The 22,522-nt window shown below is 42.3% G+C and overlaps 1 protein-coding gene across 4 annotated transcripts in view; it reads right to left on the bottom strand.

The window, feature by feature from the left end:
• Positions 1-11,738, bottom strand: part of ipcef1 (interaction protein for cytohesin exchange factors 1) — a 100,689-nt gene extending 88,951 nt beyond the window's left edge. For 3 of the 4 annotated variants that reach the window (XM_073051112.1, XM_073051108.1, XM_073051107.1), the window contains exon 1: positions 11,470-11,738. Coding sequence is in view for 2 of the 4 variants with exons in the window: in XM_073051107.1 (XP_072907208.1) it covers positions 11,470-11,502 (33 nt within the window). In the remaining 2 variants the exon portion in view is untranslated. Of the gene's footprint in view, positions 1-2,096; positions 2,196-11,469 lie in introns of those variants that run through there. The other variant, XM_073051106.1, reaches the window with a different exon arrangement.
• Between the last annotated feature and the right edge of the window lie 10,784 nt (positions 11,739-22,522).

Genomic DNA, 22,522 nt, shown 5'->3' with positions numbered 1-22,522 from the left:
AAACCTCACACTTGTCTGCATTAAATACCATCCACCATTTTTCAGCCCATTTCACCACCTGGTCCAGATCCTGCTGTCTCCAGTCAGAGAGGCAACTATCTACAACCACTCTCTGGCTGCTTGCATGAAGGCAATGTGTAATCCAATTTATCACCTCCTCTTGAATGCCAGCTGACTGAACCTTCTTGACCAACCTCCCATGCTGGACCATATCAAAGGCCTTGCCAAAGTCCATGTAGACAACATCCACTGCCTTACCTTCATCGGCTTTCCTGGTAACTTCCTCAAAAAACTCTATAAGATTTGTTAGGCATGACCTACCACACACCAAGCCATGTTGACTACCCCTAATCAGTCCAAGTGTAACCAAATTCTTATATATCCAGTCGCTTAGAACACTTTCCAATAACTTTCCCACAGCTGATGTGAGGCTAGCTAGCTGATAATTTCCTGTCTTATTACCAGAGCCTTTCTTAAACAACAGAACAACTTGAGCTACCCTTCAGTCGAAGGAAGTTTTAAATATCTCTGCCAGGGCCCCGGCAATTTCTGCATTTGCCTCCCGCAGGGTCCAATAAAGCACATTGTCAGGCCCTGGGGATTTATCCACCTTAATTTGCCTCAAGACAGCTCACACCTCCTCCTCCATAATCTGTATAGGGTCCATGACCTCAGTGCTGCACTGGCTCACATCTAGACTCTGTGTCCATCTCCTGAGTAAATATAGATGCTAAAAATCCATTGAAGATCTCCCCCCATCTCTGTTGGCTCTGTGGATAAGTTACCACTTTGATCTCCTAGAGGACGAATTCTCCTCTTTCCATTTGTTCAGCCTGTCCTGCTGGTCCTGTACCAGAGCTCTGCTGTTAGAAACACAAACAACTGTAGTTATTGTCTAAATGTGGAGATCTGTTCTCTCACCCAATTGTTGGATTAGGGTCTAAATTCTTATTTTTATTGTCATAGAGTCCTACAGCACACAAACAGGCCTTTCAGCCCGTTTCATCTGTGCTGAACTATTATTCAGCCTCGTCCCATCAACCCGAATCTGGACTATAGCCCTGCATTCACCTCTTGTCTATATACTTAGCCATATTTCTCTTAAACGTTGAAATTAAAACTGCACCCACTACCTCTGCTGGCAGCTCGTTCCACACCCTCACCACCCTCTGAGTGAACGAGTTCCCTCTCATGATCCTTTTAAATATTTCAGCTTTCACTGATGACTTATGACCTCTAGTTCTAGTCTCACCCAACCTCAATGTTAAAAGCCTGTTCACATTTGCTCTTTCTATACCCCTCATAACTATAGATTAACTTTCTTTATACTTGCTTGTATGTTTGTATAATCTTCTATTGGCCTGTAAATGTTCAGCGGATTTTCAATCTTTTGTAGTATAGCTTGTTCTGTGCTTTTGTACTTCCTTGGTCTGTAAGCCTGAGATATCAATCAAATCAAAGCTGTCCTTGTTTGAGCTAGTTTTTAGCATAAGGATGATCATGAGTTGGTTACATTTACAGTTAGTTACCTGCTGCTGTGCTTTACTGATATTTCTTTTTTATAAACATCTAATAAAACAATTGTAATCACAGGATTTCAGATTTTGATTTATTTAACAAATGTACATTAAAACATACAGTGAAATGTGTTGTTTGTGTTTACACCCAGCTCAACCTAGGATGTGCTGGAGACAGCCTGCACAAGTTGCCACACATTTTGGTGCCCACATAGCTTACCCACAATGTTCACAGAAGAACATAGCAGCAACAGTTATAACAACAGAAGAAAACAACAACAAACCAAACCCCTTTCTCACTGCCCTCCCCACCACACTCATACACACAGACAGGCTTTCAGCCCCAGAACAGGCCTCCGGGCCTCCAGTCCTTGGCTCCAGACTCTTTCTTTTTGCACCTCATCCTTGACTTCCAAAGAGCTTTCTGGACAATAGTTTTTCCAGATCCAACACTATCACAGATAATCTGTCTTTTCCATCCCTCCTGCTACCTTCTTTGCAACCTCCTTTACAAATGACATATTTCACAGTATGTTTCAATGTACACTTGACAAATAAAGCTAATCTTTATAACCTTACCTCTCTCCCAGTCCTGACAAAGTGTTTTGGACCTGAAGCATGAACTCTGTTTCTCTTTCCACAGGTGCTGCCTGAACTGATGAGAGTCTCAAGCATTTTCTTGTTTTATTCAGTCAGAAGTGTAATACATGCTTAGTTCCAATAGCTATTTTAGTCCTTACTAGTAAACATCATCATGCCAAACAGCGATCCACAAATACCATCCACTCCAAAAACAGAATTATTATAATTACTCAGCTGTTGAGGAAGAACTAGGAGCTTTCTTCAAGGCACAAACAAGATGTTTTACTTCACCGAGAGTAAATATATATATTAAATCCACAGTGGTGACACAGGACCTGATGGGTGGGGAGATTTGTCATACATAAAGGATGAAAGGACTCAGAGTAAATATGAGAATTTGAACAATGTTGTTTTGTTTATGGCTAAGGCATGTAATTTTGCCTAAAGAATCCCCTTCATATTTAAATATCAAGCATGGAAGGATAATCAATTTCTACTGCAGTCTAGTTTAACCCATTGGAGGAGTCAGTATGTACTTCTCTGTCCCCATCCCATGAGGTTACTTCCAAATCCTGAGCGTTAGGATTTGCTTCTCCCTGTATCAGATTAATCTAGCAGATGGGATCCAAATCCATTCTGCCCTCAGTGCAAAGCTCAGCACATTAAAACAGGCTCTTGTCCTGCTGTGCACTTTCTCCCTTTAATCCTGCCACCCCTCCGTGAGTGAAAACATTGACAAACTAACAGGCATTGGAAGGCAGAACTTCAGGAGAAATGATCTAAAAAAATGCAGCCCTGCACGATCTAAGAGGTGGGAGGGAAGTGGCAAATGTGAGTCAATTCGAAAATGGGACTTTGAAACATTTTTATTCACTTAGAGTCATAGAGAAGTTCCAGCACAGAACCAGGCTCTTTGGCCCATCTAGACCATGACAAAACCACTTAATCTGGACCTGCACCGGGACTTTATCCCTCCATACATGTACTTATCCACACCGCTTAAATGTTGAAACAGAGCTCGCATGCACCATTTGTGCAGGCAGCTCAGTCCACCCTCTCACAACAGTCTGAGTGAAAAAAAGGTTTCCTCTCATGTTCCCCTTAATCTTCTCATCTTTCACCCTTAACCCATGACTTCTGGTTGTAGTACCACCCAACCTCAATGGAAAAAACCTGCTTACGTTTACCCTATCTAGACCCTTCAAGATTTTGTATACCTCTATCAAATATCCTCTCAATCTTCTACTTTCTAATTAATAAAGTCCTAACATATTCAATCTTTCCTTAGGTCCTCCAGACCTGACAACATCCTTGTATATTTTCTCTGTACCCTTTCAACCTGATTTACATCTTTCCTTTCGGTAGGTGACCAAAACTGCTCACAATATTCCAAATTAGGCTTTACCAATGTCTTAGACAGCTTCAACATAACCTCTCATCCTCTGTACTCAGTACATTGATTTATTAAGGCCAATGTGCCAAAAGCTTTCTTTAAGTCCTTATCTCCCTGTGATGCCACTTTCAATAAATGATGGACCTGTATTCCCAGATCCTTTTGTTCTACCACACTCCTCAGTGCCCTACCATTCACTGTGCAAGCCCTGCCCTGGCATTAAATTCCACCTGCCATTTATCAGCCCATTTTTCCAGCTGATCCAGATCTCTCTGCAAGCCATAATAGTCATCCTCACTATCCACTATACCACCAATCTTGGTGTCATCCACAAATCTGCTGATCCAGTTAACCACATTATTATCCAGATCATTGGTATAGGCAAACAACAATGGACCCAGCACCGATCCCTGTAGCACTCCACTGGTCCTGGGCTTCCAGTCAGAGAGGCAACCACTCTCTGGCTTCTCCCACAAAGCCAATGTCCAATACAATTTAGTAGCTCATCATGAATGTCAAACGATTGAACCTTCTTGACCAACCTCCCATGCGTGACCTTGTCAAGTATCTTGCTGAAGTCCATGTAGACAACATCCGCTGCCTTGCCTTCATCCACTTTCCTGGCAACTTCCTTGAAAAACTCTAAGATTGGTTAGAGCTGACCTACCATGCACAAAGCCATGCTGACTATCCTTAATCAGTCCATCTCTATCCAGATGCTAATATATCCAGTCACTTAGAATACCTTCAAATAACTTTCCCACAACTGATGTCAAACTCACTGGCCAAGGTTTTCCAGGTTTATGTTTAGAGCCTTTCTTAAACAGCCGAACAACATTGGCTATCCACCAGTCCTCTGGTACCTCTCCTATCACTAGGGACAATTTAATTTTCTCTGCTAGGTCACCAACACTTTCTGCACTTGCCTCCAGCCAGGTCTGAGGGAACAGCTTGTCAAGCCCTGTGGATTTATCCACCTTGACTTGCCTCAGGACAGCAAACACTTTCTCCTCTGCAATCTGTATAGGATCCATGAAATTGATGCTGCTTTACTTCACTTGTATAGATTCTGTGTCCATCCCTTGGGTAAATACAGATGCAAAAAAATTATTTAAGATCTCCCCAAATGTTTTAGCTCCACACATGGATTACCGTTCTGATCTTCCAGAGGAAGTATTTTGTCCCTTACAATTCTTTTGCTCTGAACATATCTGTAGAATCTCTTAGGATTCTCCTTCACCTTGTCTGCTAGAGCAACCTCATGCCTTCTTTTAGCCCTCCTGATTTCTTTCCTAAGCATTCTCTTGCATTTCTTATACTCCATAAGCACCTCATTTGTTCTGACCAGCTATGCGCCTCCTTTTTATTCTTAACCAGAGCCTCAATATCTCTTGAGAACCAAGGTTCTTCTCCAAGGTTTCTCTTTGTTTTATCTTCATTCTACTCTGAACCCCATTGATTGCATAAGGTAAACAACTTTTGGCCAAACCTGCTCATGCTAGCCTTTTAGATTCAATACAAGTCATTTACAACCAAACTGGCCAAATTTGCAAAAGGGATACTTTTTGGCAACAACTTTTTGTTGCTCACTTGACTGCTTGAAACCATCACTCTGGAATCCTTTCTCTGTAGCTATTCTCTTATTTACCAGTCTTAATTGTCTCCAGTTGCCTCTGAATTGGGGCAGTGTTTGAAGACGGGGGTGGGGAGGGGGTGGCAGGTGGGGGAGGAGATACTTGTAGTCTGCAGTCACCTAATAAACCAATCAGAGAGGGACAGCAGATTTCATTCCCTGAGGGCATGCTAAAATTAGTAAGGTTTGTACAATAATTCAGTAGTTTCATGATTACTATTGACAAGACTTGCTGGTGATTACAGATTTAAATTACTTACATTTAAAGTTCCAGCTTTAATAATGGGATTCCAACTAAGTTTCTGGATCAAGTCATGAACTCTGACTGCTGGTCAGTAATGTAGCCACTGTTGCAGCCCCTGAAGTTTATTAAGACGGGGCTGCCTTTGACATATTACAAATATAAGTTCATGGTTTCTGTGCAGGTCCACCCTCCTCTTCTTCCCAGGGCAGCTGCTGTTGACAATAATAACTTATTGTACTCATCTACAAATGGCATGGGATATTCTGTGATGCTTTCTGCTGCACTCAGCAACTTCATCCTTTTGTACAGGGCTGTGGAAATCTTTCAGGGCAAGCTGAAGAGTACAAACTCTATTTGACTCCCTTGTCCACTCATCCCTCCCCACTGATCTCCCTCCTGTCACTTAACCCTGCATGAGTGCCAAGTGCTATACCTGCCCCCTACATCTCCTCCCTCATCAACAATAGTCCTTCCAGGTGAGGCAACATATCTCCTGCTAGTCTATCAGTGTCATCTATTGCATCCAGAGCTCCCAGCGTGGCTGGTGGGACCTGACGTAGATAAAGGGGACTGCTTCATCAAGTACCTTCACTCCATGTGTCGCAAAAAGTGGGTTTACCGGTATCTACCCATGAAAATGGCGGGAGGCTGACAGAATCATTTACCAAAGGACAACCAGCATCCAATCTATTCTGAGAATTCCATTTCAGGTTAAGAGTAGATGCCTTGATTCATTCTTATTGGAAAAGGTCATTGCCTGCCACTGTAATGGAGCAAATGTTACCGACCATTTGTCAACCCATAAACAAATGTTATTCTTCTCTGGTTATAGGCAGGCATGGGCTGATTCATTTATTGAGCAGTTGTGAATAGAATTGAACTTCATGCAATCTGTGATCATCCCCACTTCTAACATCATGATGGAAAGAAGGTTGATGAAGCAGCTGAAGATGGACATTGCCTAGAACTCTATATTAATGCCCTGAAGCTGGGATAATTGCCCTCTGTGGTAAACTATGCGTATATCTGTCTGGACATGCCCCTCTGCTGACTGCTTCTGTGGCTCCTCCCACAGACCCCTGTATAAAGGCGATTGGAGGCACTGCTCCTCCCTCAGTCTCCAAGATGTTGTGGTCACGTTTGCAGCTAATAAAAGCCTATTGTTTGCCTCCTGTCTCCGAGAGTTATTGATTGTGCATCACGCTCTAACAACCACAACCATCTTCCTTCTGTGAAGTATGACTCTTAACTACTGGAGTATTTTTCTCCTAACTCCCATTATATTTAATTTAACCATGTCCACCATGTGTTCAAATGCTGTCAAATTATATAAAGGGTGCTCTCACCTCATATTTGGAATTTAGCTTTCTGGTCCATGTTTGGACCAAGACCAAGGGTCCTAACTATTGGTGACCCACTGCTGTAGGACAATGGTACTGCCTTTAACATAGCAAGGTGCTTGAAGGGTCTTGCAAGACCAGTGACGTAACAGATCCATCAAAGGCGTATTTCATTTAACTAAATTTTGTTCCAGAGGAATCCATGTCAGCAAGCAGAAAGAAGATTCACGTTCAAGACAATGCATAACTGGATAAAGAAAGCAGACTTCTGGATGAAGCTAGGTATTGGGGTTGTGGAATATTAGAGGCCATTGTGGTAAAATTGTGCTTGGAACTAAGTTAGGCTTGAAGAAGGATGTAAGTAGTGATGGAACAGTTCACAATTTAAAAATAAATATTTATCAATTATAAAGCTATTTCTTAAATAACAGTACATTTTGCCAATTACTTTTAAAGCAAGAGTAATCCACAACTTTTCAAATTTATTTAAGTTATGTAGGAATTTTGCTTTTCACTTCAGATATTTCCTTTCTGATATGTTCTTTCTATATCAGGGTAGAGTGAAATCTTTCTAATTTAATAGAACTATAATTAAGTTTTCTCATACACAAACCAATTTATTTCTTTTTTTAAAATTGGATGAGAAGAAGATCAACTTCCAGGCCAAGTCCACCCTGAGATAAACATCAAGCCATCACAGAATGAAATGCACCATGTTTTAACAGTATGCTCAATGCACTTGTTCCAGATTCATCCACAACCATTCTTCTATTTGCCCTGTGCATGGTTTTTGCCAACTACTCTGATCACAATACTTAGATTTCACATTCCCATATTACCAAAGTTACTCATTAAATACACATTTTTAAAAATTCCAAAATTGTATTTGCAGTAAACAGACATTTCATCCTTCGTAGAGTCTCTCAGTCACGGGAATGAACAAATGTTAAAATGCTAGATCTTTCTGCGGTATCCTAGGTAAAACAAGTTGCGAAGTTCCAAGACCAGGTGATACTCTGAATGACTATATACATAAGCTTTTGCTTACTTAGCAGTTGAACTTTATGACCATTAAAGGGATCCACCTTTGCAAAATAATTCATTCTATCTCTCATGCCAATCTTTACAATGCTAGTCTCACTTGCCTTAATAAAAGCAACAGCATAGGATTTGTTAAAGTACATGTATTAACTTGTATACTTGTCATACTGCAGTGCGCACACTTTGACATAGTTGTTAAACGATTTTAACTATTTAAGTTCTCCCCTCCTTCCCTTTCCTCCATGGCCTACTGTCCTCGCTATTAGATTCCTTCCTCTTCAGCCCTTTACCTCTTTTACCTATCAACTCTCAACTTCTTATGTCAACACCCCTTCCCCACCTGCCTTACTCTCATTTGGTCTCACCAATCATTTGCTAGCTTGTACTCCTTCCCCTCTCTCACCTTCTTATTCTGCATTCTGACCCTTTCCTTTCCAGGCCAGATGAAGGGTCATGGCTCAAAACATCAACTGTTTATTCCCTTCCAAAGCTGCACCTGACTTGCTGAGTTTCTCCAACATTATGGGTGCATCGCAAAAGGTTGCCAGCATCTGCAGATCCTTGTGTTAACTATTTTAATTACTTCTCTGCTTCAATGAGAAACCAGCATGCTCATTCCAATTCATAAAGTCCTCCAAGTAACAATTAAGACTCTGCAGACAAGACGAGCATACATTTGGAAAGCAAAGTGCATTGAAGGATTTTGATGAGATTGGAGATGAAACATCTGCTCATGAGGACAGAGGTGTGAAGGGGAATCATCCAAAGAGTGAAGCAAAAAAAGTCGGTATTGGAGAAAGGACTGTCTCAAAGAACAGAATTTTTTACAAACACAGAGGGATTGTGAATGGAAATTCAGCTATGAGAATGGGAATTTCAGAAAAGTAAGGGAATTTGCATTTTCAGGGTTAGAACTTAAGGTTGCATCAGACCATTGACAGAAGAGAACAGGTAGAAACAGCTGAATATATGGTCTCAGATAGTGATAAACTTCTCATTATTAGTGGTAAAGAGTGGGGAGATGGAGGAGAGGTGTAAGATATTTGCAATAGAATGAAGAACACAACTAGTTTGCATACCTTGAAGCAAAGATGAGAGATGGACCAAATGGGTCTGTCAGTGGGAGGGAATAATTGCAGGAATAATGGACTCTTCTCAGAGACTCTTTGAAGTTTGTACAAATCAGTATTTAGTCACTCTAAGCTCTTTAGTAATTCACAGTTGTGATTTACTTCTTATAATTGCCTTTAATTTGTGATATATAATCCCATGTTCATAATAGTTTGTGGTAAGACTGAAATATCTAATAAATATGTTGAGACAAACAAAAAGCTCTCCTTTGGTTTTGATTGTATTTTAAATGATCTCTCTGTTTATTCCATCATATTACCTCAAGTCTTAATCTTTACTGCATCTCTCCATTTTGCCATATTCAAAGGCTCTGAGGAATTCCAGACATGTCTGCAGTCTACTTCATCCATCAAGTACTTCCTCATAAAGTGTGACTCAATTAAACATGACACATTCCATTCTAATTACAAAGCAGTTTTCCATGTTTCTGTAGGACGTATGCCCTTTCAGTCCTGTATCATGTGGCTATCCCATTATTGAATTGACGTTATTACTTACATCCTTCATATACATGAGGAGTAAAAATCTTTATGTTACGTCTCCAGCTGAATGTGCAATGTATAATAAATATTATGTACAACAGGATAGTCAATATAACATAGAAATACAGTTGCGTCAGCATGAATTAAGCAGTCTGATGGCCTGGTGGAAGAAGCTGTCCCGGGGCCTGTTGGTCCTGGCTTTAATGCTGTGGTACTGTTTCCTGGATGGTAGCAGCTGGAACAGATTGTTGTTGGGGTGACTCGGGTCCCCAATGATCCTTCGGGCTCTTTTTACACACCTGTCTTTGTAAATGTCCTAAATGGTGGGAAACTCACACTTACAGATGTGCTGGGCTGTCCGCACCACTCTCTGCAGAGTCCTGTGATTGAGGGAAGTACAGTTTCCGTACCAGGCAGTGATGCAGCCAGTCAGGATGCTCTCAGTTGTGCCCCTGTAGAAAGTTCTCACGATTTGGGGGGCCATACCAAACTTCTTTAACTGTTTGAGGTGAAAGAGGCTGTGGGCTGCCTCATTATTATTTGGGATTAGGCCAATCAGTGTAGTTTCATCAGCAAATTTAATTTGCAGATTGGAGCTGTCGGTGGCAACACAGTCATGGGTTTACAGAGAATAAAGGAGGGGACTTAGTACACAGCCCAGAGGGGCACCTGTGTTGAGGGTCAGAGGGATTCTTTTTCCCTGTAACCTTTTCTCTCAATCATCTCCTCCCCCCCCCCCCCCCCCAGAATCTACTCCTCACTACCTGGCTCAAGGACAACTTCTACCTGCTGTTGTAAGACTATTAAATAGCTCCCTAGTACTCTTGACTTCACAGCCTACCTCATTATGAAGTACATCTTATTGCTTACCACTTCTATTATTTTCCCTTGTTCTACCTCAATGCACTGGCTACTGATCTGATTTGTCTGAATGGTATGCAAGTCTAGTTTGTCACTGTATCTTGGTACATGTGCCAATAATAAACCAATTCCAATTCCAGCAACACAATAGAGACAACTCATAGTCACCTGCACATTCTTAGGATGCTGGGGCAAGCTGGTACATTCAAAAGGAGAATGTGAAAACCACCATATGCACTTAGCATTGGAATTCCAGATGAAACGTGGCAAGCTGGATGGGGAGGCTCAGCTTTCCTCACTCCATCACTGTGCTGCTTTACATTTCCGAGTCTTGCTTCATTACTTTCTGAATAGTTTACAAATGTGACACGGCATCATGTTGCCAGACCCCTACCTCTTCGTTTCAGCATAAGTATTAATCCATGTGTCTTAAGATATATTGAAAGTATCAACAAAATTATCTTTATAATTAATAGCTTATTTGCCATTAAAACATTGAGGTTGTTTTCAATGTATAAATCCTAAAAGCCTGAAATCTACAAATAATATAGATAATTTATGGTAAATTTGACTGGCGGACTTCAACACATATCAAAAATAGAGTCCAACCATGGCCTACGGTCCAGAAAGATCTGCTCGTGAATGTATTTGGATACACACAAGACATTCAAATATTGCTAGGACTGAAAAGGTACCATCTTTATACTGCCAAAATTGAAACACATGTTCACGGTTAAAAGGAAATGGAATACAGTACATCCACCATGTAGAGTCTGTACACATTCTGTCCCTGATCAGTTTACTCTTTACTGCCATACTGTATCCCTATCTACTTAATTTCCTTTAGATGTACCCTCAAAATGAAAGCAGTGTGTTAATACAGGTCAACTCTAGCGTCATTGGTAACTGGGCGATTATAGCCAGTGCTTCAGCCATCACATAGAAACAATGGGGGAGCAGAATATCAGTTTAGTGTGGGAAAGAAAAATGAATCCTACCAAAAAAAATAGTTAAAGCAGTTTTAATAAACAAAATGTACCGAGGTTTTACTTCACAAGTACAGTATATAGACATCCTCTTCAAGCTTAAGTTGCTGCACTTCCCTTCAAATATTCGAGTAATACACGGGGGAAAACCAGAGTTTTAATGCAGGTGTTCTCTTGTGGCTTACGTTAATTAACTATTAAAACAACTTTATGCAGCAAGCCTTCATAACAAATCTCTTGCATGGAATTTAACACTCACCTCAGACTGTTGTCGGGTTTTCATGCCCCACATTTTGTATTCTCATCAGAAAACGGGGTAATGGGGTTTCATCTGTAATGGTTCCTCCTGAAAACTGAACATTTTTTTCCTGTGTAGGTAGATTGACCAGGGTACAAGGAAGTCACATCATGGCACACTCAGTGAGCACAGAAAAATCGGTTGTCTAGAACACCAAACAGCTCAGGGCCAGCTTGCATATCAAACAGCTGTTACTTCACAAGTAATCTGCCTCCGCTCTACTACTTCTCTTTACTAATGCCATGGGAATAGTGCATCATACCATGTGGCTAATGGTAATCTGAGTGGTTATCTTTGATGCGCTATTGCAAATCAGGAAGTAGAAAATCTATTAAGAACCTCAATATTGTGCAGCAACGTAATTTGGAGAGCATGTAGTAACATGTCTTTGAGTACCTACTTCCCTATAGTAATTAGCGAATTCTTTTGCCATTGCCCTTTGGAAAATAACTGCTCTGAAATGCAGAACTTGATGTGGCTGGCTTGAACCTTATCTTTGTAGCTGCACCTGTGATAATATACTAGACAGAAATTAAAGTATTACTATCACAATTGGGAAAGTGGCACATGCCAATGTGGTTGGTGGACTCTCTAAACAATCATCATGTGACATTCAGAAACTTCCCTGTTGGAGGCAGGGACAATTCACTGTGGCTGTTCATACTATAGGCTTATTAGAGCTCATATTTCATTCTCTTTCATTAAATAATGATGTTATTGAAAATCAACAGTATTGAAAGTCTTTATTTTTATACTCACCAAGAGTTTGTGAGAGTGAAGGCCAGGGCAGCACTGGGAAAAGTTTGAAAGGCATCGTTAGCACAATTCACACAAGTTGATACAAAATGACTGATCTATTACACGTGCAAGTTATGCCCAGCATAAAATGGGTGCCTTCTAGTCCGAAAAGTGATAAATTTCTTATGAAACTCACCAGGCCCACAGATCACAATGACAAATATAACATTTCTGCTTATTGGTAGCCCTTCAAAATAAGCATTCAAAACAAAACTGCACCAATGTACTTATAAAGTTAATAAATACTAATTATTAATAAATCATTCTTGTACACCAAAGAGAACAAAAGTGAACTGGAGAAGCTTTAAAGTGTTTTTATTTTAAATAATGAAAATACAACATTCTGAAAATTTGCAAAGTAAGGATTGAAAATCCTTAATTTTTGTGACAAACCTATTTTTATTTGACTTAAATCCTTAATTAACAAAAATGATTTACCATTTTAAAAGTTAAAATTTGCATTTCTGTACCACCTCAGGTTGACTAAATATCTTAGAACAAGTACTTAAATATAATTACTGATATTAAGAGGGCACTATGATAGCCAATCAGCAAACTCTCATAATGAGGAATAAATAATGACTAGGTCAGAAAATAACTCCTAACTTCTTATTCAAACCCACTATTTAACTTTGTAACTAAAAGTTGCCTGTGAAGATAGTTACATGTTAATGTTTTGGGTCTGGGCCCTTCAAATGAATTCTGCTTTTGCTCTGTGTTACCAGTATCCATGGTTCTTTGGTATTTGCTTGATAGAAGTATTGGGTTACACAAGTATGCTTCACAATATTTCCTGCAAAATTGCACAAGTATTCAAATGCAATGATGCACTTAAGAGCAGTACATCACATGACGCTCAGACATTGAACACTACAACCTTTTGGTCCAACTAGTCTGTGCCAAAAAATTAATCTGCTGAGTCCCTTCAATGTGCACATATCATTACCTTCCATGTATCTATCCAAATTTCTCTTAAATGTTGAAATTGAACCCGCACCCACCACTTCAACTGTCAGCTCATCCACACTCTCACCACCCTCTGAGTGAAGATCTCCCTCATGTTCCACTTCAACCTGTGAACTCTAGTGATAGTCTCACCCAACCTCAGTCCCAATTACTCAAGTCCCTCTAATGTCCTAGTAAATTTTCTCTGTACTCTTTCCATCTTATTGATATCTTTCCTGTTTCCTGCAGATGAATAAACTGCAGATAACACTCCAAATTAGACCTCACCAACATCTCATACAATTTCAACATAACATCCCACCTCAATACTTTAAGTTATGAAGGCCTCTGTGACTCTATCTACCTGTGATGCCACTTTCAAGGAATTGTGGATCTAGTTCCTCTGTTTTACGCACTCCTTAGTGTTCCACCACTCAGCATGTAGGACATACCCTACTGGTCCTCCCATATCTCATACTTCCAGCTGGTCCCATTGCAAGCTTTGATAGTCTTCCTCACTGTCCTCTACACCCTCAAAGTTCAAAGGTCAAAATAAATTTATTATCAAAGTACATATATTTCACTATATACAACACAGAGATTCATTTTCTTGCAGGCATACTCAATAAATCTAATAACCACAAGAGAATCAATGAAAGACTGCACCAACAGGGCAGACAACCAGCATGCAAAAGACAACGATCTGTGTAAATACAAAAAGAAAAAGAAATAGTAATAATAAATGTACAGTAAATATCGAGAACGTGAGGTGAAGAAAGTGAGTCTACAGGTTGTGGGAACAGTTCAGTGATGGGGCAAGTGAAGATGAATGAAGTTATCCCGTTTCAAGAGGCTGTTAGTTGAGGGGTAATAACTGTTCTTGAACCTGGTGGTGTCAACCCTGAGGCTCCTGTACCTTCTTCCTGATGGCAGTAGCGAGAAGAAAACATGACCTGGGTGGGGGCCCCTGATGATGGACCCTGCTTTCCCGTGCTGGCACTCTGTGTAGATGTGCTCAGTGGCAGGCGGGGCATTATCTGGGCAAAATCCCTTACTGTTTGTGGGATTTTCCATTCAAGGGCTTTGGTGTTTCCATACCAGGCCATGATGCAGTCAGTCAATACACTTTTCACCACACATCTATAGAAGTTCGTCAAAGTTTTAGGTGTCATGCCAAATCTTCACAAAATTCTAAGGAAGTGGAGACACTGCTGTTCTCTATTTGTAATTGCATTTACATGCTGGGCCCAGGACAGGTCCTCTGAAATAACAATACAGAGGAATTTAAAGCTGCTGACCCTTCACTTGATTGCTGCTTTGCTTCACTTCGATAGACTCTGTGTCTGTCTCCCATGTAAATACAGATGCATAAAAATCAATTAAGGTCTCTCCCACTTCTTTTGGCTCTGCACAGATTCCCACTCTGATCTTCCAGGTGACCGGTTCAGTCCCTTGCTGTTCTTTTGCTCTTAATATATCTGGAGAAGTCCTCAAGTTGGAGCCATGTACAGTGGTGCTAGAAAGTTTGTGAACCACATAGAATTTTCTCTATTTCTGCATAAATATGACCAAAATGTGATAAGGTCTTCATGTAAGTCCAAAAACTATATAAAGAAAACCCAATTGAATAAATAACTGCCAGGTGGCTGGAGCGGGGATCCAATCACAGACCCGTACTGTGCACACAGTGATATTAATTGAGTAACAAATCCTGAGGTACAAGCAAAGTCAGCGTCGAAGTTCAGGCAGAGATCAAAACATCCAGAGAAATCCAAAACCCAGAATCGGGAAACAGGCAGAGTCAATATTCAGACGGACAGAGTACAGATACAAATGCTAGAAAGGTTCAGGAAAACTCACTGGCACAATCTGGCAACAAACAGGTGAAAACACAGGACTGAAATTGATGCACCATCAATAACTCTCAGAGACGGGAGGTGAACAATAGGCTTTTATTAGCAGAAAAAGGGACCACGACATCTTGGAGACTGAGGGAAGAGCAGTGCCTCCAATCGCCTTTATACAGGGGTCTGTGGGAGGAGCCACAGGAGCAGTCAGCAGGGGTCTGTGGGAGGAGTCACAGGAGCAGTCAGCGGGGGTCTGTGGGAGGAGCCACAGGAGCAGTCAGCAGAGGGGCATGTCCAGACAGGTATACATAGTTTACCACAGAAATACACTGAGCAATAAACAGAGAGGCAGATGATAGGTGGAGCACAATGAGACACAGGTGGCAGCAATACAGTTAATAATGAGAGACCAATGAGAGACGGAGTACTCGGTAATACAGGGGCTGGAGTAGAGCAGGAGCGGGGACCGGAGCACTTGGCAATACAAAACCACAGATTGACAGCTAGGGGGAAAACACACAAAAAGACAGAGTGCAACTGGAGGTACTGACAGGTAAAGCTGGGTGCTGGCGGTGAAAGTCCCTGATGAGAGAGGGGTCCAGGCAGTTACGGGTGGGGACCCAGCACCCCTCCTCAGGATTGTAGCCCTCTCAGTCCACAAGGTACTGGAGACCACGGCCCTGGCGACAAAGGTCCAGCAGTTTCGCACCGTGAAGGCTTCTGACCCATTGATGAGCCATGGGGAAGGGGAGGGTTTGGGGACACAGGGAGTGGCTCATGAAAGGCTTGATGTGTGACACATGGAAGATAGGATGAATGCGGCGGAGAGTGTAGGGGAGCTTGAGATGGACGGCTACTGGGCTGATGACTTTAGCAATGGGAAAGGGGCCAATGAAGTTAGAGGCGAGCTTGCAGGAATCCACTTGAGGGGCAGGTCTCGGGTTGAAAGCCACACACGCTGTCCCTGGCTGTAACATGGAGCCCAGGAGCGATAGCGGTCAGTTTGACGCTTGATTCTAGCAGAGGCACAGAGAAGGGCAGAGTGAGTGTGCCTCCATGTCTGCTGACAACGGGGGATGAGTGACTCAGCAGATGAAATGCCAACCTCCTCCTCCTGGGCAGGAAACAGTGGAGGTTGGTAGCCAAGGCAGCACTCGAAAGGGGACAGACCGGTGGATGAGGACAGATGAGAGTTTATGGCGAACTCAGCCCAAGGGTAGCTGCTGACTCCACACGGAAGGGTTCTGGGAGAGCAGACACTACAACACTGTCTCTCACTGTTAGTTGTCCCGCTCGGTCTGGCCTTTGGTCTGTGGGTGGTATCCTGAAGACGGACTCACAGAGGCACCCAGATTACAGAATGCCCTCCAGAAGCTGGATGTGAATTGAGAACCCTTGTCTGACACAACTTCCACAGGTAAACCATGTAATTTAAAAACATGCAGTACTAGTAATCTGGCTGTTTCTTTGGCAGAGGGGAGTTTAGGTGAAGGAATGAAGTGTGCAGACTTGGAGAAACGATCAACTACTGTGAGAATGGTGGTGTTACCATCCGATGGGGGAAGACCGGTGACAAAATCCAGGGCAATGTGGGACCAGGGACTCTTGGGGATAGACAGGGGTTGTAACAAACCAGCAGGTGACCTGTTAGAGTTCTTGCCCTGAGCAAAGACCGAGCAGGCTGAGACAAAGTTGCCGATGTCATCTCCCATGGAGGGCCACCAGAACTGCCAACTGATGAAGGCCTGAGTACGCCTGGTTCCAGGGTGACAGGATAACCGGGAAGAATGATCCCACTGCAATACCTGTGAGTGGACAGAGCTGGGAACATAAATACAGCTAGTGGGGCATTGACTAGGGGCTGCCTCGCTCTGTTGAACAGCTTGCACCATGGCTTCAATGTCCCATTGCACTGAACCCACGAGACAGTGAACACGGAGGATGACCTCAGGGACCTCAGAGGAAGGATATCTCCTCTCACAGAGCGAGTGCGCCTCCACGGCCGATGAATGCCTCAGCAGATGAAACGCTAATCTCCTCCTCCTGGGCAGGGAACAGTGGAAGCTGGTAGCCAAGGTAGCACTCAAAAGGGGACAGACTGGTGGATGAGGACAGATGGGAGAGGGCATCAGGTTTTCCATTCTTGGAACCAGGGCGGAAGGACAGAGTAAAATTGAATCTTGAGAAAAACAGGGACTAACAAGCCTGACGGGAGTTGAGACACTTGGCCATACGGATATATTCCAGATTCTTGTGATCAGTCCAGACTAAGAATGACACTTTGGCTCCCTCCAGCCAATGCCTCCACTCCTCCAGAGCTAGCTTCACAGCCAGCAGCTCCCGGTTTCCGACATCATAATTCCGCTCTGTGGGAGTGAGGTGGTGAGAGAAGGCGGCGCAGGGGTGTATCTTCTCATCCTTGGCCGAGCGCTGAGAGAGAACAGCTCCTACACCAATATCAGACTCAGCCGCCTCCACAATGAACTGCCGGTTGGTGTCGGGTTGAATCAGGATGGGGGCAGAGGTGAAATGTTCCTTCCGGTCAGAGAATGCTTTTTCAGCAGCAGGGGAGCAGGAGAATCTGACAGCTGATGAGGTAAGAGCAGTGAGTGGTGCAGCCAGTGTACTGTAATTACTGATGAAGCAGCGATAGAAGTTAGCGAAGCCCAAGAAGCATTGCAACTCCCAACAAGTTGAGGGTTGGGGCCTTGACCACCGCCTGACCTTCTGTTGGTCCATCTGAATGGAACCACCTGAAATTACATACCCCAGGAAGGAAACGGTATTGCGACGAAACTCACATTTCTCAGCCTTCACAAAGGTACTGGAGAACTCTGCAGACATGACCTGTGTGTTCAGCAAGGGATTGAGAAAAAAAATCAAAATGTCATCGAGATACACAAAAACAAATTGGTTCAGCATGTCCCTGACTACGTCATTTACCAGGGTTTGGAAGATGGCGGGGGCATTGGTGAGACCAAATGGCATGACCAGATACTGAGGTGGTGTTGAAGGCTGTCTTCCCCTTATCCCCTTCGCGGATGCGGACAAGATTGTAGGCATTATGGAGGTCAAGCTTGGTGAAAACTGAGGCTCCTTGCTGTAGATCAAATGCCGAGGTCATGAGCGGAAGAGGGTAACGGTTCTTAACAGTGACTTCATTCCGTCCCCGGTAATCAATGCATGGACGCAAGGAGCCATCCATCTTTTCAACGAAGGAAAAACCGGCACCAACAGAGGAGGAAGACAGCCGGGTGATGCCTGCAGTCAGAGACTCTTGAATGCACTTACTCATGGCTTCTGTTTCAGGTACGGACAGGGAATACAGGCGGTCCCTTGGGGGAGATGTGCCAGGCAAGAGGTCAATGGCACGATCATATGGACAATGAGGTGACAGGAAAGTGGTCCAGGACTTGCTGAACACAATCTTGAGGTCCATGTATTCAGGAGGGATGGCACTAAGCAACGTGCATTTCTGTTGAAAAGTTTAACATTTGTCTCAGCTGTCCACAGAACATTGTCCTAGAGCATTGTGGAACAGCCAGGTGGTCTTTTGCGAACTTGAGATGTATAGCAATTTTTTTTTTGGGAGAGCAGTGGATTCCTCTGTGGTGTCCTTCAATGAAAACCATTCTTCTTCACTGTTTTTCTTGTAGTGGACACATAAACAGACACTTTAGCAAGTTCTAGAGATTTCTGCAGTTCTTTTGTTGTTACCCTTGTGTTCTTTTTCACCTCCTTCAGCGTTGTGCACTGTGCTCTTGGTGTGATCTTTGCAGGATCCCCACTCCTAGGGAGAGTAGCACCAGTACTGAGTTTCCTCCATTTGTAGAAGTTTCTCTTACTGTGGACTGATGAACCCTCAGGTCTTTAGAAATGCTTTGTGGTCCTTTCCAGCTTTATGCATCTCTACACTTCTTCTTCTAAGGTCTGCTGAAAGTTGTTTTGATCGAGGCATGGTGCACATTGAGAAGAACAGGTTCTGTCAGCAACCTGACATGGTGTACCTTTTTTATAGGACAGGACACCTGTACAATCCCACACCTCCAATCTCATCTCATTGACTGGAACACCTGACTCCAAATAGCTCTTGTAGAAGGCATTACCCCAGAGGCTCACATACTTCAGGAGGGCATGGAGTGACTACTCCCCACTGAACATCGACGGCTCCTTGGTAGAGATTGTTAAGAGCACCAAATTTCTTGGTGTTCACCTGGCTGAGAATCTTACCTGGTCCCTCAATACCAGCTCCATAGCAAAAAAAGCCCAGTAGCATCTCTACTTTCTGCAAAGGAAAGTCCATCCCCCACCCACCCCCCATCCTCATCACATTCTACAGGGGTTGTATTGAGAGCATCCTGACCAGCTGCATCACTGCCCTGTTCGGAAATTGCACCATCTCGGATCACAAGACCCTGCAGCGGATAGTGTGGTCAGCTGAGAAGATCATTGGGGTCTCTCTTCCCACCATTACGGACATTTACACTACATGCTGCATCCGCAAAGCAAACAGCATTATGAAGGACCCCACACACCCCTCAAACAAACTCTTCTCCCTCCTGCCATCTGGGAAAAGGCACCGAAGCATTCGGGCTCTAACGACCAGACTATGTAACAGTTTCTTCCCCCAAGCTATCAGTCTCCTCAATACTCAGAGCCTGGACTGACACCTTATTGCCCTATTGTCTTGTTTATTATTTATTGTAATGCCTGCACTGTTTTGTGCACTTCATGCAGTCCTGGGTAGGTCTGTAGTCTAGTGTAGTTTTTTTCTGTTTTTTTTTACATAGTTCAGTCTAGTTTTTGTACTATGTCATGTATCACCATGGTAACACCATGTAACACCATGGTCCTGAAAGATGTTGTCTCATTTTTACTATGCACTGTACCAGCAGTTATGGTCGAAATGACAATAACAGTGATTTGACTTTTTCCAACAAATACATGTAACATTGGGTCACTTTTTCTCAAGAAATAAGTGAATGAGTATTAAGTTTATTCTGTTATTTATTTAATTGGGTTCTCTTCATATAGTTTTAGGACTTGTGTGAAGATCTGATCACATTTTAGGTCATTTATACAGAAATGAGAAAATTCTATAGGGTTCACAAACTTTATAGCACCACTGTATCTATTTTCTGTCCGTATTGTATTTTGTATTGTGCATTTATTATGGGTTTGGTCATTTGTCATGTGGGTTGGGCATAGGAGATGCAAATGAGTCTAGTTACATATTCATGCTTTGTCCTAGTTAAGTTAGTTTTGTTAGAGGCAGCCAGGGACAGAGTGATTTTTTTTTTGATCATTTAATTATGCTAAGTTGAATGGTAATTAATCTTATTTTGCTATATTACTAATTTAGGTTTTTAAAAAATCACTACAAGATCGTTCAACTTTGCTGGTTTTGTAATAAAGGATTGAACGTAGATTTTTGACACAGATCTAAGTTAATTGGAAGCATGTCATATGGTGTCAATTCCTGTACTCAGTCTTTGGTTTGTTTTTCAAGTAACTATTCCACTTAGTTATAGTTATACCAGACTATGGTAAAGGATTTCCTCGGACCCACTGGCGAAACTGGAGCAGCTTGTGGGTGGATTATCTGCAATCTATTGTTGATTCATGCTGTGTATTTATGGTTTGAATGGTCTTCAATGGTTACTGATGCCTAGCCATTGTGGACCATTGCTCGTTTGCATGGTGGTTGCCTGAGGGTTTGCTGCTTTTTTTATTGAAGTGCTTAAATATTGTCCCAGTTGCCACCATTTGAATTGAACGCTACTTCTTTGGTCTGGTTTAAGCACTGCAGATGCGCAGTGCCCCTGCCCCCTCCAGTTGTTGCCCATGTTGACTGAACTGAATATCTCCAGTGCATTTTGCAAGTGTGCTGCGGGCAAACAGAGTTAACTGTGAGTTGTGCAAAGAGTAACATGAGTGAATCAAAGCATGGTACTGACATCAGCAACCCTGAAGATGGGGCAGGCAAAAGAGAAATTTAACTTACTTCTAAGGCTGTCAAAATGAGTATGAGACAAATGTGAACAAAATTAAAGGTTTAACACCATCAGATAAGGATCTTATGAAAAATAATATCCTTATTAGTGCAATTGAATCTTCAGGACTTGACTAATCTCTGTGAAGCTTTTGCTAAGCAACATCAAATACTTGTCATTATCTCACAAGTTGAACGGGAATAAACAGAATGAATGTTTTTCAAATATTGATAGCTGTAGCAATGCACTCATAGAGATCATGAAACAACACTTGACCCAAACATGTTACATTGAAGGTCATGTCACTGCAACAAATGAATGTGTGTCTCACCTTCCATCGGACAATGTTTCTCAAATTCCAAAGCACGTTTTGATTATGAATATAGCAGAGGACCAACAAGATGACATGAAACCGAATGCGTGTCAAATGTTAGTGCTATAAGTTCTACTGCAGGAAGAAAATCTTCTGTTTCTAATACCTGCTCGGCATGCATTAAAACAGAGGCTAATCTTGCTGCATGAATAGCATGTCAACAATTATGGTAGTATAAACATACTTGGAAGAGCAAGAGAAGCAGCTAAAGAAAAGGAAGGAACAGCTATATGAATGGAAGGAGTAATTTAAGTTGCAGGAGGAAATTACTGCACATGTGGCTGAAGTTAATGTGCTATGGGCTTCATGTGTGGTGAGTGCTGAAAGTGCTCCAACAGGACAGTCCTACGGTGTTAGTTCCTACGTGGAAAAGGTATGGAGAACAAAAACACACAATGTCAATGTTGATTCATTTGTTCCTCAAGTGTTGGGGATGGATGACAAGACCCCCTCTCCACCCCAAGAGTTAGCTCGGGGGGTTTACTCTCAGCCTGCACTAATGTGACACTCTGGACCAAAGTCATATCCAGCAGTTCAAGGTGCTCATGAGGACTTTAACTTGCAGCATGGATACACTCTTGTTTTAGATGATAGAGGTCAAATTGTACTTTTGATATTATGAGGAAGCAAAATGAAATAACAACCACATTGGCTCAACAACAACGCACTTCATCTTGGCTTAAAAGAGAGATACAAATCTTCAAGGCGATCCATTGAAGTATTGTGCATTCCTGAAGACTTTTGAAATCTATTGAAGGCAAGACTACTATAGTGACTGACTCTATTTCCTTGAACAATACACTAGGGTATGCCCTAGAAACTTGTTAGATGTTAAGACAATGACTAAAAGATATAGGAGCAGAATTAGGCCATTTGGCCCATCAAGTCTGCTCCATTACTTCATCATGACTGATCCATTTTCCCTCAGCGCAATCTTCTGCTTTTTTCCTGTGTCCAGTCATGTCCTGACTAATCAACAATCTGTCAACCTTTGCCTTAAATATACCCCATGACTTGGCCTCCACAGCCGTCTGTGGCAACAAACTCTACAGATTCAC

The sequence above is a fragment of the Hemitrygon akajei genome, chromosome 7, assembly GCF_048418815.1.
Source record: "Hemitrygon akajei chromosome 7, sHemAka1.3, whole genome shotgun sequence".
Taxonomy (NCBI): Eukaryota; Metazoa; Chordata; class Chondrichthyes; order Myliobatiformes; family Dasyatidae; genus Hemitrygon; species Hemitrygon akajei.
Note: the sequence above shows the minus strand (reverse complement) of the source record. Positions and strands in the feature narration are given on the sequence as shown.